The following is a 15,717-nucleotide window of genomic DNA, read 5'->3' as shown; positions in this document are numbered from 1 at the left end:
CATGCATTTGCTGCTCATCAGTTTTGTGGTATAACTTTATTTTAAACAAAGGGAAAAAACAGCTTTACAAATGAAGTAAACATTAAATAGATACCAACTCCTGCAAATGTGTTGCTCTGTCTTTTGCTTAAGGTCAAGTTTTGGCCAAAGACATTCCACCTTTCCCACTTCATCTTCTTTCCAGAGCAGCTCTTACTGTTGTTTTACATGTGTAGAACTAACTTAGTGGCCAGAGATCCCCTGGCATGAGTTAAGGATGGATTCAGTGCAGACCACCTCTGGGAGGCTTGGGCAATCTCTGCTCTGCTCACGCAAGGGGCCCAGCCCTGTGATAAGTGTGTTGACAATCAAGGCCAAATGGGTAAGAGCTGTTTTGGGAGGCTGCTGTGGGACAGGATAAGATGCTCTTCATGATGAAGAGCTGTGGTGGCCCTTGTGCCCATATTGCTGTAGCACGTTGAAAATGCTAAAAGGCCTTGTTCCCAGTGTGCAACAAGGGAGTTGGATATCTCAACAATAGTAAACTTTTCCCTTGCCAACTTAGAAAGAAAACCCCACACTAACCCACAGAAGAATGTCCTAATGACAACCCACTGTTCTGCATGCAGTTTAATAGCAGAGATGCGCTCATCTGGCTCACTCTTCCTGGTCCACGTTCTCTGGCTGTAACACTGCACTGCCAGGGACCCGCTGCTTCTTGTGCTGTAGTCCCAATGCCCTTGTCACCAGCCTTCTAGCCACTGCTGTGTCTGTCTGGGGTCTCTCTTTAGCAAGCTGAAGCAGCTCTAAATAAAATGGTTCAGAAATGAAATGGTTAGCAAGGAAGGAGAATTAAATCCTGCTATTTCAGGAATATTTTCATAGATAAATTACAGAGCTGGGAGCCAGGAAGGCTTAATTCTACTCACAGCTCTTCCACTGACTTGCTGTGTGATTTATAAGCCAGTCACTTTACCTCTGTGCCTCAAATACCTCCTGTAACAAAGACTTGACTCCTTGGGCTGTTGGGAGGCTAACTTCATTAGTGTCTGTAAAATGCTGTCGGTTGACAGATGGGAGGCACCATGGAAGTACAAAAGACTACATTCAAACAGGGAAAACTCCAGCTCTCTGCTGCAGTGATTGCTAATCTTAAAGGTTCTCTTTTGAAAGTAGCTTAATAATCACTCAGCATCTGAATTGCTAAATTTTACTAATACTATCAACAAAAAGCTATGGTGTCATCCAGTTTTCTACTCATGTAGAAACAGATCTTATCTGAAATGCACTAAAAGTATCACTATAAACCCCCAGCAAGTGGCAGAGTGGAAAAGTAGAACACTTCAGCTATTACTGCACATTTTTAATGGAGAGGTATATGGACGGTTTTAAGAGGTCATGTGCCAACAGTTACTAGTCATCACCTCACTTATTAAAAGTTTTTGAAAGATCAAATTATTTATTTAAGAAACAAGTGCCAAAATCTGACCAATTCAAAACTGCCAACCGAAGAAGTCTTGGTTTCACATGCAAAGGAGCTGGAAAAATGTAATCTTTTAAAAGTAACTATCTACAAATTTAATTTATCCAGTTTTTTATGGAGCTTTGTTTAGATTTTGAGAAGACATTTTTTCCCCCAACAACCAAGGGCAGCCTGACAGCTTAAAAAAATAAAATATTAAAAAAAAAAAAGGCTCAGAGGATTCAAAGTTTGGAAAATAAATTGCCTATCACTCTCAACCAGCCTTCAGGGGGACAGGGTGAGCTAATCCAAGTGGAAGTTTTGGGGGGAAAGCATGTGATTTTAATTAAATACATCTTTGTTCTAATTTCAGGACTCCTCTGCAGTGTTTGCAACCCAAATATTGCAGCATTAGCCTAGTGCAGGAGATTGAGGAAGTGAGACTGGACTAGTCCTTTCATCAAGCTAGCTGAACAAGGTTGGAAAGCAAATCCCATTCTCTTAAATATTCTAGCAATGTTAGTAACTCAGGAAATACTAAAAGTGAGAGAGTCCCTTTAAATAGTTAATATTGACACTTTTTGTTTGACTGCAATATACCCTATGAGTAAGAGTATGCTTGTATGTTCAGTATTCTCTCTTGCTACAAGATTCATGACCTTTAAACTTTATTGTGGGAGACAAGTGATTGCAGTATGATTTTAAAATAAGGTAATAAAATGAACTAAATGTTACTAAATATGAATGGCTAAGCTTAAGTAACAGTTTTATCTTCATCTGATACTGAAAAATAAAATTATGCCAACCAAAGTACAACTGCCATTGGTTTCATTTTATCTATAAAATTTAATTGTTTAGCACAATTCAAGGAAATTATGTATCCAAGCTCGGTAATGGTGAAAGCAGACCTTGTTCCTGTATGCTAGTTTCATTTGTGTTAAGCACAAGACAACCAAGTAGTACAGAAAAATTAGGCCCTTATCAAGATTCTCTGGCTTCAGGATCTTCACACCCAGAAATGTTCCAAGTGCAGAATTATGGTAACTATTTTCCTACTGATGCATGAGGCACAATAGCTAAGCTAAATCTACTGCAGCCGTGCATTGGCACAATAGCTACGCTAAGTCTCCTGCAGCAGTGCACTGATAAGACTGAAAGGATCAAAATGTTGTTCTTAAAGCAGTACAAGTTTTAATTCCAGTAAAATTAGTCCCCCTACCCTCCCTTTGGGATCAGTAACATGCCAAACAAGGAATAAATAAGGGATTGCATACTTGGTCGCTGAAGTGCCTTGATTTTAGACTGTCTTGTCCCATGGATCAATGGTCGGATCTTTAAAGTGGCATAACTCTGTCCCAGGGCGTGAGATGCTTCAAAGAGAACAGATCAACAGTGTTAGCAGGCTGCATTTTGGAAACCCTCATCATAAAGTTCAGACACAGACCAGGTTCCCCCCCTGGGTATAATACCACTGAAATCAATGAAGTTGCACCATTTCATGCCATCTGATGATCTGAGTCAAGATTTTTTAGTGGAGCAGCACAATTTAGTCTTTTCACCCAAGTGTTGAAGCTTGCATTCCTTGTGCCTGCAAGACTCCCACTGAACTCAAGAGAAGTTTTGGGGAGGGTTTAAGAGTATATAATTGTGTCCCAAGACTTTTTGAATCCACACAGGATCAGAAAACAAACTCCTCTAAGCTAGGTCCTGATCTGTAGCATAGGGTAGTGTTTCAGTGCAAGAATCACCAAAGTATTTTGCATTTGACCTAGATACTGCAGTATTAATGATGGCCATTGAGATTCACAAGTGTTGTGGATTTGTTGGAATTTTGTTAGTTGCAAGGATAACCTAAACTGGCAATACAAATTCATTCCTAGAAAAGAATGATGATTTAAAACACTTGCTCCTTATACCAGCACTCTCATGTCCTGATTATTACCCAAGCCAGTTTCTATACAACAACAACTGAAGGACATGAATAATAAGTCATTCTAGAGTCGTGAGTGGGAAGTTGAGCCTGTATTTTTTAAATGTTTCAAGTCTAAGTTTGGGGAGAAAGGGAAGAATTGAAAGTAAAGTCTGCAACTGCTTGGACTCACTGCAGGAATGAACCAGCATGCACCAGAGGTTGCATTAATGTGCATTACAGCAGGCTCCTTCATGAAAGGAGCAGGACCTAACAGGGCTGGGAGAAAAAAAGCCTTCCACCTCCAAAGGGTTTATCTGGCTGGTGGTAAACTACAAAGAGCTCTGTACCCCCTTGGGAAATAGGCTTCTTTACAACTGCCAGTAGGAATAAGGGATGTGCGATTGGTTTTAAATCTAAATAGGACTCCATGGACCTGCATCTTAAATTGTCTACTTTTTGGCAGGAATAGGATGTCAGTTTTTTTTCTAATGGGAATCCAGCGATACTAAGTGGATTTCATGTTCTAGGGTAAGTAAACATCTAAGGCTCCAGAACCTCTTATTGTGCTTTACTGACTAAATCCAAACAAGACTGTTTTTACTGGCATAAAGAAGTCACCATACCTGCTGCCAGACTGGAGAAGATACCCAGAGCATGCGTATCATCAACCCACTGAATTTTGAAACCACTTTCACTTGAAAAAAGAAAGGAAAAAGATAAGGAGAGCTTGGTAAGCAGAAACTCATGGAAACCTTTACAAACATTATGGCATGATTCGAATGCTTGTGTAGACTTAAGTTTAGGAAATGCAAGAGTAACTGAGGTACAAAACCTGATGTGGAGAGCATTTAATCACAAGAAAATATTTTAAAAGTGTTTCCATATTTTTTTTAAACTTGGTAGTAGGATTTCAAAGATTTTCCTGAAGCACAGGAAAGAACTGTTTTCCCTGTAACAATGTTACTGGTAGTTTTCATCCCAGGTTGACTGTTGGGAATGAAAGGTATCAAGTCAACATACAACATGCACCTAAAAACATGCTGATTCTTCCCTAGTCTTAGAATTCAGCTATACACACACTGTGACAGACAGAGTTTATATCAATCCATAAGGTATATTAAGGAAGCATAGGAATTGGTGTTTGGAAACACATATTTGCAGAGTGGACAACGGGGTATTAAAAGTTGCTGCTGTCTCAGGTTTAAACCGGAAGTGGAGATGAATTTTGTTCTTTCACTATAAGCAGTGCATTCCTTATGGGAATACCAATGGATTGCTGTCTCCTTGCTCTACATTTCAAATGATATGCCATCACAAAGAAAAGGGCTAGATTTTGTGTACAGTTATATATGTGGGCAACTTTACTTGGGACACTGAGCTCCCACAACGATGAGGGCTACATGAACACCTTGATAACTTAGAACCTCACTGGAGACACTCATACTCTCATCAGTAAAGTGTGCATGAGGGTGCCTGCATGTTCAGACTTACAAACACCAGAGAATTTCTCTCTCAAAGCCAGGCATCACTTGCAGGGAAAAAAAAAGGATTCCACTGGATTAAAGTCTTCCACAAAAGCCTTAATCATGCAGCCAGAGCTAAAACTCAGTGCAACATCATTAGAGTCTGTTACTGGGCTCTGCACATATAATGTTAGTATTTTAAAAAGCCAAGCACTGCTCACTCTGCTCAGGCAAGGAGCTCCAGCAATGTCAGCTGGAGTATTTAGGTTGGCACAACCTGCCTCCACAGCCTTACCCTTGGGCAGGTACTTACTGGAACTCAGAAAATGCTTCCATCAGATGCTCCGTTTTCAGAGATGGCAAGAAGTCGTAGATCTCTATCACGTGACCAAAGTCTCCCTCATTGATCTGTGCATCACCATAGCTAGAGTAATCAAACTGGATCTTCTCAATGCTGATGTCTTTCACTGTTAAGTATGCTGCAATCTGAGGGGAGGACAGTGTTACATGTGAGGGTGCATTTTTAAGCACTGCCAAAGTCTAGGAGCAAAGCTATTTGGGGGCTCTTGAAAAGCAGCATTCCAACCCACAGATCAGGCTTGCAAATTAGGATGCTAATTTGGACACCTGGGCCAGTTCCCCCCCAGCCCCCCAACACCTTGGGGAAGTCTCTCAGCCTCTCACCTGCAAAACATGAGAATAACACCTCCCTACTTCACAGCCTGCATGGCAAAGATAACTGCATTAAGGAGGTGCTTCAGCACTCCAGAAAGAGGAACAAAGATAAGGTGCTCAGGACTAGTGTGACAGGCTAAATGGCACTCCCTGCGTGGCCACAGGAGGGGCACCAATTTCCCTCCCATGCACACTGCTGCCAATGAACTGCAACCTTGCTTTGGAAGGCTTGACCCAGGGCTCAGCTGAGCTCCTGAGGTCCATTCAATTCTTGCCCTGAAAATGCCAATTAAGTTGTGGGGAGTTACAGGCTTGGGTTCACACTCCTGGCTGCTAGGAAGTGGAGCAAGATCCAACAATGTAATTCAGAAAATGTTCAGTAGATGGGAATCTATGTGACCCTGGGCAGCACTTGAACAGCTTCATGGACAAGCCTCCTCAGGCCACTGTCCCCACTGAAAGGGCTCAGTAGAAGTCCGTATCACAAAAGAGCTGTCAGATATGCTCTTCCTTTCTTTTGTTAGGAGGACTACTGAAATCCCACCCACCTGGCTAACTTGGAGCCCAGGCTCTACTCATGACTGCCTCTGGGGAACAGTTCTGAGGAAATGATTATGGTGAAACTTACCTCTTCCAAGAGCTCAGCACTGCACTCATCCTCCAAACAGCGCTCTTCCTGCTTAATGACTGTTGAATTTGTCATGCTTTTATCTCCGGCAGACAGTTCCAATCCAGCCCATAGCGTGCCAGCCAAGACTGTACAGTTCTTAGCCTGCTTTTCTGGCAAGGGTTCCTTTTTGCCATGATCTGGTTCAGAATTATCCATGGAGGACTTATCCTGTTTATCAAATACTGATGGGTTTTCACCATGCTCTGGTACAGAGGCATCCACCTGATCTTCCAGAAGGCCTAAGTGCTGGCTATATTCCAACGTGGCAGCACCTGTACAATCTTTATCCTGGTCTTCCAATTCAGACAAGTTCTTGTTGTGACCCAGCATGGTGGCCTCCACACAGTCCTTATTAGGATCTGTCAGCAGGGGTAGATTTTCACTGTCCAATATAGTGGCACCATGATCCTGGTTTTCCAGTACTGAGGAGGTTTTGCCACCCTCTGTTACAGTACAATCTTTAGTTTGGCTTCCTGATAGGACTGCATTTTTGCTATACCCTGATACACTGGAGTCCACAGTGTCTCCATCTTGATCTTCTGGTTGGCATAGCTTTTTGCTGCACTCCAGTATAGTGGTACTTGCAGAGCTGTTCTCCTGACCTTCCAGGACTGCTAAGTTCTTAATATGCTCCATTACAGAGGTGTCCAAACAATTCACTGGACACTTGCTACCTTCCTCATTCCTGATTTCACTCACTGCTTGCTCTTCAAGCATCTCGCAAGGCACCTGGACTTCAGAGAGTTTCTCGTCAGGGGCTGGAGGGGTAATGTCCACTTCCTGGCTGGGACCCATGATGCTTTCACAGCTTGCTAGCTCATCAGGGGCCTGTTCAAGTGTGCTTTCAAGGCAGTTCCCCTCCTCTTGCACCTCAACTCCTGGCTCAGATGCAGGTGCTGCCAGTGCTTCATCTTTCCATTCCTCCTGTTTCTTGCGCATTGCTCTAGGGACATACAGAGCTTTATCTGGCTTCCTCCGGGGCTGCCTCCTGGTCCTGCCAGTTCCTCGGTTGGTTCGAGAGCCATCAGCAGGCATTTCTGTGTGGCGCAGCCCTGTGGCCCGGCCTCCCCTGCCTCTTGACTGGAGAGGGCGGTGTGATCTTGATGTGTTGCTGCAAGAGCCATTTTGATCGCCAGCCTCATCGGGCAACCTACCACCAAAACAGAAGGCAGAAACAAGATGCGTTACAGCGCTCCGCATTAGCTGCAGCAGAATTAGCTCCCCTCTCTGACTGCAAGGAGGCATGCCTCACAGACCAGAATGTATTGCATGCATGCATCCTTTGTAACCAGCAGCACTTGCCGGTGACCTGCAGGGAGCTAGCTGATAACATCTGGCTCTGACTTGCCCTCTCCTGTTGCTTCCACAGGACTCAAAAGCTCCCCACTGCAGGGGCACATAGAGGTATGTGAAAGCAGCTGCCAGCAGGGAGCAGCCATCCTGGTAGATTCAACTCTAGAGGAACAGGAGGAAACTGTAACAGTCTTGAAAGAAGCAGGAGAGGGTTGTCTTGAGATGTAGAGGGGAAAGGTCTGGGAACAACTAGACAGCATTTCCAGGGGAGCAGCAGCAGGAAGAGGGGAGTGATCAGGCAGTAAATACAGGTGGAGAAGGCAGAATCAAACAGTAGGAGATTGGACCAGGTGGCAAAGCAGCACAAGAATCAGACAGAAAAAGAAGGGAAGGGACATTCATTCTGTAATCTGGCTATATTGTATGTGTCCAGGAGCTGAAATGAACCGTCTATGGGATCTTCATCATCAACAGCTGTTCATAAAAGCCTCAAAACCCTGAGGAACAGACAAAGCCCTTCATTTTTCTGCAGGGCAACACAACAGCAGCTTCAGGTATCAGCCAGCAAAACTCAGCATGCTGTTTTGCTACGCTTCACCTACTCCCACCGTGCTTCGTCCACACTTTCCGTAGTCCTGAAAAGGATACTAATCTCAATTTACATTGGATTGCGAATTGCAATTTTTGACCCTTTAAAAAAAATGGTAGGAAAAAACCTAATTTTTTGATGCAACGAAAATGTCTTTTAGAGCCAACGTTCATCCTGCTGCTCCAACATTATGAAGCTTCTTTTCTCTATCTAGAATCATGTCGGGCCAGCTAAAAGGGATATCACAGGCACTTTGGCTTCACTTCAGCGTCATTGTTAAGGACTCCTTTAGGCAGTTAAAACGGACCCTTTCAGAGGCATCTGTCAATACAAATTTGAAAAAAGAATTATTACCTTAAAAAAAACAGTTCCAGAAAACACTAAGATAAAGAGAAATGTCCCAACTGCTGTTTAAAATCTCAATAGGAATGCATACAAGTGCTCCAGGGAAATATTTATAACCCTAGCATAGCAGAAGTGAGTAAATGAAAATGAAAGCAACTACAGACAGTTGTTAAAGCCACTCTGCTGATTATTTTCCACTTAGAGAAGACCCACACAGCAAACATGAATTTGCTAAAAAGCAAAGTGAATTTACATCTAATGCTTTACATGATTAAGTGTGAGGGGGCAGAATTGCACTGAATATATTGTTCATACCAAATGACAGTGAATTATATTGAGCTAGTCATGTAATTGGAGCCTGATAAATAGTGTGTGGAAGCTGAATTTAAAAAGAAAAGCTTTGGCTCACAGAACAGTATTGACTACTCAGAGATGAGTGTTCTGGAAATGGAAGCACAAAAGTGCCCCAAAATTGAACACTGCAACAACAACATGGCAGCAGATATGCTGTAATAAAAATGCCCAAGAAAGATTTCTACATATGGGATGCCTTTCAGGACATAGGCTAATACCCTCCTAACGTTTAATAATCTCCTTCCCCCGCTCTCCACACAATCATCTCCAGATCTTTGCTTTTGGTTCCTTTTTTAAGTATCTTCTCTCTTTTCTCCTCCATTTCCTCACATTTCTTTCCTTGGCCTATTTTTCCTTCTGTTGAGGTCTCTGTACCTAAATAAGAATAACAGCCGAGGCCAACCAGGGTTGTATAAACAGATGCTGCTGTTTTAAAACGTAGATCACCAAGTGTTAACCTATTTGTTTATTATTGGATCCAATAGTTAATGTTGTCAGCATAGTTAAGGTCAGCTGGTAAAATGGTGTACTTTATCTGTTTGTATGATACTTGTGTAGATGCCAAAACTTAAGCAGCAAATGAAAAACGTGCAAGATGTTAGTAACAAACAGGTGTTTGTTAACTGCATTATTATTTGTGTTGCAAAAATTGATATTCTCCTTTTAGCTGGGCCACCATTAGATTAAGATTACCAAGGGAAGAAAGACAGGGATAGAAGTGAAAGTTGGAAGTCCCCTCTTCTACCCCATTGCTCTGTCAGGCAGATGGCACTCCCAAATCTGGGTGCAGATCCCAGGCGTCCTGACTTCGTTTTGGGGTGTAGTCACTCCTACAGCATTTGGCAGTCATCGTGGTTTCTACTTTGACACAGGCCGAGGTCTAACTTGAATCCCAAGATGTGAAGTTACCCGTGGTTCTGGATTCCAGTCATATTGCATGTCATCACTTGGGTACCGGGCAGGGCGGGAGGAATGGCAGCCTTGCAGAGCAGGCAGGACTCCTGCATTTTGTTTGCAGCTGATCTGCTGCACGACCTTCGACAAGTCACTTGGCAAGGGTCTGCTGCTGCCTCAGCTGCAGGATGGGAAGCACCCATGTGAGGATGGCTGTGAACAAACCCAACCTGGGACCTCACTATTAGAGCAAGAATCCCAAACTTCGGCCAACTACACTCAAAAGCAGGACTGCAACCCCTAGGGCCTGGGCTTGCCCCAAAGCAGGGTCTGGAGCCCCAAACAAGGGAACGGCGGATCTAAGGACTATTATACCGTATGGCCGAGTGACAGATAACCGTCCTCCTCTTCCAGCCTTCCCCAACAGAGAAGCTGCTTAACAAGTCGACATTGTCCGCGGTCCTGTGGATCAGGTACCGGAGGCGGCTGGACAAGGGCGGGAACAGCAGGACCCTGAAAAAAGAAAAGGAGCCACAGCAGCAGCGTGGAGGCGGCCACCGCAGACTCGGTGAGCAAACTTTTCATCTCGGGCCCCGCTTGGCCAGCGATAACGATTATAACGATGATTATTTTCACCATTTTCGTGCCCGTGTAAGCGCCCACGAGCGAGCCCGGCCCGCGATGCCACCCTTTCCCCTGCAGAGGCCCAAGCAGCGCCTGCTTGCCCGCTGCCCTCCCTCCCTCGCCCTGCAAGGGCCCGGCCAAGCCGCTTACCTCTCGTGCTGGTTGTGCAGCAGGAAGAGCTCCAGCTCCTCGGCCACCCGGCTCACGAAGCCATTCTCGCTGGGGGAGAGGAAGACCCCGTCCAGGCAGTGCAGCGCCAGGGCGGCGGCGGGCAGGGCCCTGCGGGGGCGCACGTGGCGATCAACGCGCCCAGAGCGACTCCTGCCACCCCCCGGCCCCGACCCGCACCCCCCTGCGGCGGCCCGGCCCGGCCCGGCTCGGCTCGGCTCCGCCCCGCCCCGGGCTGCAGCTGCGCCGCACCGAGCCGGCAGCAGCCTGCGCCGCCCCGCGGTGCGGGGGAAGCATGGCCAGCCCGACCCGCAGCTTGCAAACCCGCCCCTGCTGGGGCAGCACGGGCCCAGGGGCACGCACAGCCCGCTAGAAACCTCCAGGAGGGGCTGAGAGATCAACGAGAGGGCATCCATTACCATAAGCATTAGCCCATAGAAATGAGGGTGGGAGTCTCGTCCAACCCCCTGCTCAAAGCAGGATCGTTCCCAGCTAGATGCTCCCAGGCAAAGCTGGGGCCTTGCAAACCTCCGCCTGTTGAATCCGATTTACGCGGGGGGGTGTTAAAATGCACTTGCTTTCCTGTCGTGAAGTCGACGCACCGTAATCCGTAACCGATACACGCAAGCACACAGGCATGTGTGCGCTGCGTGTCCCAGGAAGCCTTGGAGTTGGCAACCCTACCCCAGAGGTGCCCTCGCTATGAGCATGCTAGGCCAGGGGGATCTGCAGGGTGACACCGCAACTGGACAGAGGAGAAGCTTGGCCTAGTTTGGAGGAGTTTAGGGGCTGCTCCTCCCAACACCTTCTCCTCCCCCCAGCTTCCCTCACCCTCCTCTAGAAGTACTCCCCAAGGGACAGGTTGGATGTCCAGCACAGGAGCAACTTGGGCACTGCGCTGTAGCATGATTGCGTTGTGCGCGTGCGGTGCTGCATCGTGATATGCTCCAGCGGTCTGCAAGGAGAATTATTCTGAGGTCACGGGCCCAGAGCAATGCTGCCAGCTCCTCCGCTGCATTGTGTTTCTCCAGTCCCAAGCACTACTCTCCCTCCTTGGCTTTGAGCTGGAGTCTGAGCACCGCCTCTCAGAATAGGACTAGGGCAAATCAGGCTTTGCAGGCCTGGTCCTGCAACCCCATGAGTCAGCAAGAAGTCAAGCTGGGTAGTCACCCCCTTGCCCAAAAACTCTGTCTGATGCAGTCAGCTGCTTCCAGGGGAACATCGCTCTATGCAAATAGTTTTCCTTAGAAGTCTGTGAACATCTCTTCCTCAGTGAAAGCTTTGTAACCCACTTTCAGGGTTGCATCATTTACCAGCCTATCACCTCCTGTCCCCCTGTGACAGTCAGGACTTACTGTTACACCTGTCGGAGAATAAGACTGGAAAGAATCACACCATATAGGCTTACAAACAGTTTGTGAATTTGTACGTGCTCAGTGGCTTCCACCCACACCCACAATGTGCAGCACAGCAGGATGGGGCGCAGACTGCAGAACCAGAAAAAAGTCACGTGTGGAGATGTACTGCCACAGAAATCAGTAACAGGCAGTCACCATACCATGCCAGAGGCTCCTCTAAGTATTTTGGCCTTTAGGCCTCTTTAAAGCCTTGTCTGCTTCTGAGGATGCTGTGTTTCCTCTTAGTCCTCCTCCCTTTCCCTCTGTGCTGAACTCTTCCGAGTGTGACACAGTACTTGAATGCAAAAGGGAAGCCTTCTGGTGAAGTCATCCCCTCCCTTTCTAATATGCTCCCCCCTAACAATCACTGTCCACCTGTAAGTTGTTCTATTTTTTTTTTTTTAATAAGTCACACCCAAAATCATTGTTCTGCGGTGCTTTTACAACCTCAAAGGGCTGAGATGATGAACTTGCGAAACTTAGTTATTTGAGGAACTGGTGAAACTTTGCCAGCCAAGACAGCTCAGGACTTTAATTAAAGATCAAATGAGGCTCCAGTGGTTGAGGCTTTTAAATTGGTGGTTGAGGACAAGGGAGGGCTTATTACAAGCAGCACCTAAACACAGGTTTCACAGCTTCAGCTTGGTTTTCAGAGGTGCAGAGGTTTCTAAGTAACCCCTGAGGCCAAGGGGAACATGCATGCTCAGTATTTAGCAGGTCCCATCTATTGCTAGTCCTGCATCGCTCTACATGGTCTGGCTTGACTCCAAGGCACCGTGTGCTCTTCTTTCCTGTCTAAACAAGGAAGACCCCTGCAGGGCAACTTACCTGAGGCTGAAGAAGCTGCTGCTTAGATTTCCTCTGGTCAACTGACCTAGAACCCTTCCTCATTCCAGAATGACTATCTTGGCCCTTAAAGGGCCATCATAGACACCCTGCCTTGAGTGCCATTTACCCAATAATCACACCCCCCAGCCAGTGCTTCAAAGGGATGCAAGAGCTGACCCTGAAATGAAACACCCTGTATAAAGCTTTTACAAGACCTGCAGGGCCCACGTGCTGCTGGTGTTTGAAAATCGGAATTGAACCAGTTGGTTTTTAAAATGCCAAGCAACCAGGTTTTCCACCTATTGCCATTTTGCTAATCTGTCATGATACTGGTAAGGATTGGATTAAACTGTGCTGGAACTGGGTGGTGCAGCCACCAGTCTTCATTCACAGAGTTGCGAGAAACAGTGGATCTCCTATGTGGAGCCAGATAACTGAAACGAGAGCTCTCTCCAATCGAACACAGGCATCTGCTATCGTCCAAGTCAGAGAAATGTGCAAGGCATCTCTGGGCAGAGGGTTTTTACTAGCTAACATTTCTTTAAAATGGGGGGTGGAGGGGAAGAAGACAGAAAAGAAGCTCCCACCCTAATAGCTTGTTCTGATTGTACTGGGAACAAAGTCCTGAGAAGAAGGGACTTGGAATTGCAACCTCTCGCTGTCAGGCTGCTGTTGTTTTCAGGGAAACAGGTTCTAGCACGCTTTCTCTGAACAAGCAGGGCTGCATCAAAGAAACACCCAGTTCCATCACCAGCTTATTCTCTCACCTGCAGCCACCTGTAGGATCCTAAACTTTGGGTAACCCAGGTCAAAAAAAGAATATCATCAAAATAAGGAGAGAGATTGTGGTTTGAAATGCACAAGAGCACTTGAACATAGTCCACCATCACATCTGGGTTATGGAAACAATTCTACTTCTAACCTGCTAACAGTTCTAACATTTGGAAGCACTTTCTCAGGCAATCTAGACAGACTTCTTCAAACTGGCATTGCTTCACAAAGCATTTCTACCGTGATGACTGCATTCAACTACGTGTTCACCGTTGCACCCATCCAGACTTTTAGGGTCTATTCCTGGCACTAATTCTATGCCAGGTGAGTTTCCTAAAGGTCAGTCCATGGAGTACATGTCTGCAGAGTAGTTTACAGGATCTGTGTTAGGTTGCAAGTCCCTCAAGGCAAGAACTTCTCACACAGGTGACAATTCATCTGTTATTTGACTCACTTTCCAAGCGGCAAAATAAATAGGATACGGTTTGTGCCATCCAAGGATCTCAAAGGATTGTATAGAGGGGGACAGCAATCAGTCTCTTGTTGTTGATGGAGAAATGGAGGCAGAGCAATTAGAAACAAAGCAGATGAGCAGCCACTGATTTTGAGCACCTCCATTTTTGGGTGGCCAGCTTAAGAAAACCCGAGCCAATTTTCAGAGCTGCTGTGTGTCTTGCAATTAAATAAATGGGAGCTATCCTACACTCCCGATGGTGGGTACAAAAAACAAACAAGCAAACAAAAAAAACCCAGCGTCTAAACAAGCATTTGGAGCAGGACTACTAGAGAGTTGAGCAAAAGACCGAAAAATTTAAAAAAATATAGGATGCAAAAGAAAGATCTCCTTATGGCTAGAGACAAGCTGTGGATGGTGAAGGTGAAGATGAAGAAAAGAATACATCCATGGGCTGTGTATGTAGGAGCCAGATGGATTTTTCCTCCTGGCAAAAAATGCAGGGAAGTCTATACCCAGATGCATTTGATTGTTAATCACTGCCCCGCTGAGCCCTGCCATTGTGCCACGTTGTGGCATAGTCTCTAGCTCAGGGAAATAATCTTATGAAATCTGGAACTCTTTCCAGCATTTGCAAAATCTAGCTGTGAGCGGAGATGAACAGTAGATGGCACACTGTGGTACCTGATTAAAACACGGCTCCTTCTAGACACAAGAATTGAGTTACGGTCACAATAAGCTGATAGTCCGTTAGTGAAGTGTTCCTAATGATGACCTCATTATTACTTCTGCAGTAACAGCTAAGGACCCACGTCAGGGATGAGGGTTTTACTGCATCAGACAATGGACTGAAAGCACAGATACTCTGCTGAAGAGAGCTCATACATTCCACTACAGTCCTGGTGCTGACTTTTTTATTGAGAAGTAACTCCCACTCTCAGTGGATCTGTCTTGATGTTTCCCAAGTTTGAGGTCTCATTCAAAGTCCAACTAGAAGTTTGCATTTTGTCTCTCTCTCGGATGCTTGCCTTTATGGATAGTAATTTATCCCTGGTCTGTGCATTCTGCGTTTAGCTTCTAATGATCCAGAGGCTTGTTCGTAAAAAATGGACCCAGATGAGCACCCTGCTCACCTCCAATCCTCTTTCCCCCTTCTCCTCCCTCCCACACACATTCAGTTCCTCAGCTCTGAGCAGCCAGTAGCTTCCCAGCTAGAAACTACATTTGTCACCTTCTTCATTTCTCTGAGCATTTAGGGTTGTCTGCCAAATCCAAGTTAAGGCTGACAGGCTATTTTCCATGGACTGCTGCTTCCCAAACTTGGCGACTGGCTTTTCCCTTCCCACTGGTGGGAATCACTGCCCTGCTACAAAGGGAGTTCTGGAGGAAGCACAGGCAGTATCTGACTGGGGACAAGGGCAAAGACCCAAGTTCTGCCCTAAGCCAAATGCATCCTTATCTGTCTGGGAGCTCAGTGACAGTTTCTCACTATTTTGCTTGGATGAGGACAAAATGTTGCAAAAGAAAAGTGACTGAGGAGGTTGGGAGAGATGTGGTTCATGCAAGGGTCTGCATATCTCACATGGGACATCATCTTCCCATCCTTTGTCTCCACGTACACCCCATCTGCCATCCAGAGAAACCCGGAACACAGCAGATTCCCTGTCTACTCTCCAATATGCTAATAGTCTATTAGACTAACAGATATTAGTCTATATTTTGGCCGGCAGCATCTAAGAGTTAATCTCTCCTGCCTCTTCCCCTCAACCACGTTGATTGCTTCCAATTACCATACAGATTGAATAAGCCGGGCCTGTGATTTCACAAGAGCCTCTGTCA

General features: G+C 45.8%; 1 protein-coding gene across 1 annotated transcript; it reads right to left on the bottom strand.

The window, feature by feature from the left end:
* Positions 1 to 17: 17 nt before the first annotated feature.
* On the bottom strand, positions 18 to 10,859 carry R3HCC1 (R3H domain and coiled-coil containing 1). The gene is made up of 7 exons (XM_019482432.2): positions 10,411 to 10,859; positions 10,012 to 10,149; positions 6,120 to 7,311; positions 5,130 to 5,302; positions 3,977 to 4,047; positions 2,716 to 2,811; positions 18 to 785 (listed from the first exon to the last, which is right to left on the bottom strand). Exons 1-7 carry the CDS (start codon positions 10,854 to 10,856, stop codon positions 637 to 639), a joined length of 2,265 nt encoding a protein of 754 aa, XP_019337977.2. The 5' UTR covers positions 10,857 to 10,859; the 3' UTR covers positions 18 to 636.
* Positions 10,860 to 15,717: the final 4,858 nt, after the last annotated feature.

This window comes from Alligator mississippiensis, chromosome 7, assembly GCF_030867095.1.
Source record: "Alligator mississippiensis isolate rAllMis1 chromosome 7, rAllMis1, whole genome shotgun sequence".
Classification (NCBI taxonomy): Eukaryota; Metazoa; Chordata; order Crocodylia; family Alligatoridae; genus Alligator; species Alligator mississippiensis.
Note: the sequence above shows the minus strand (reverse complement) of the source record. Positions and strands in the feature narration are given on the sequence as shown.

Coding starts and splice junctions, on each gene's coding strand:
- R3HCC1 (XM_019482432.2), bottom strand. CDS start 10,856: ATGCTTATGGTAATGGATGCCCTCTCGTTGATCTCTCAGCCCCTCCTG. Junction 5,303..6,119: donor GTGCTGAGCTCTTGGAAGAG/GTAAGTTTCACC, acceptor TCCTCCCCTCAG/ATTGCAGCATACTTAACAGT. Junction 786..2,715: donor CAAGGCACTTCAGCGACCAA/GTATGCAATCCC, acceptor CATTTTATTTAG/AGCTGCTTCAGCTTGCTAAA.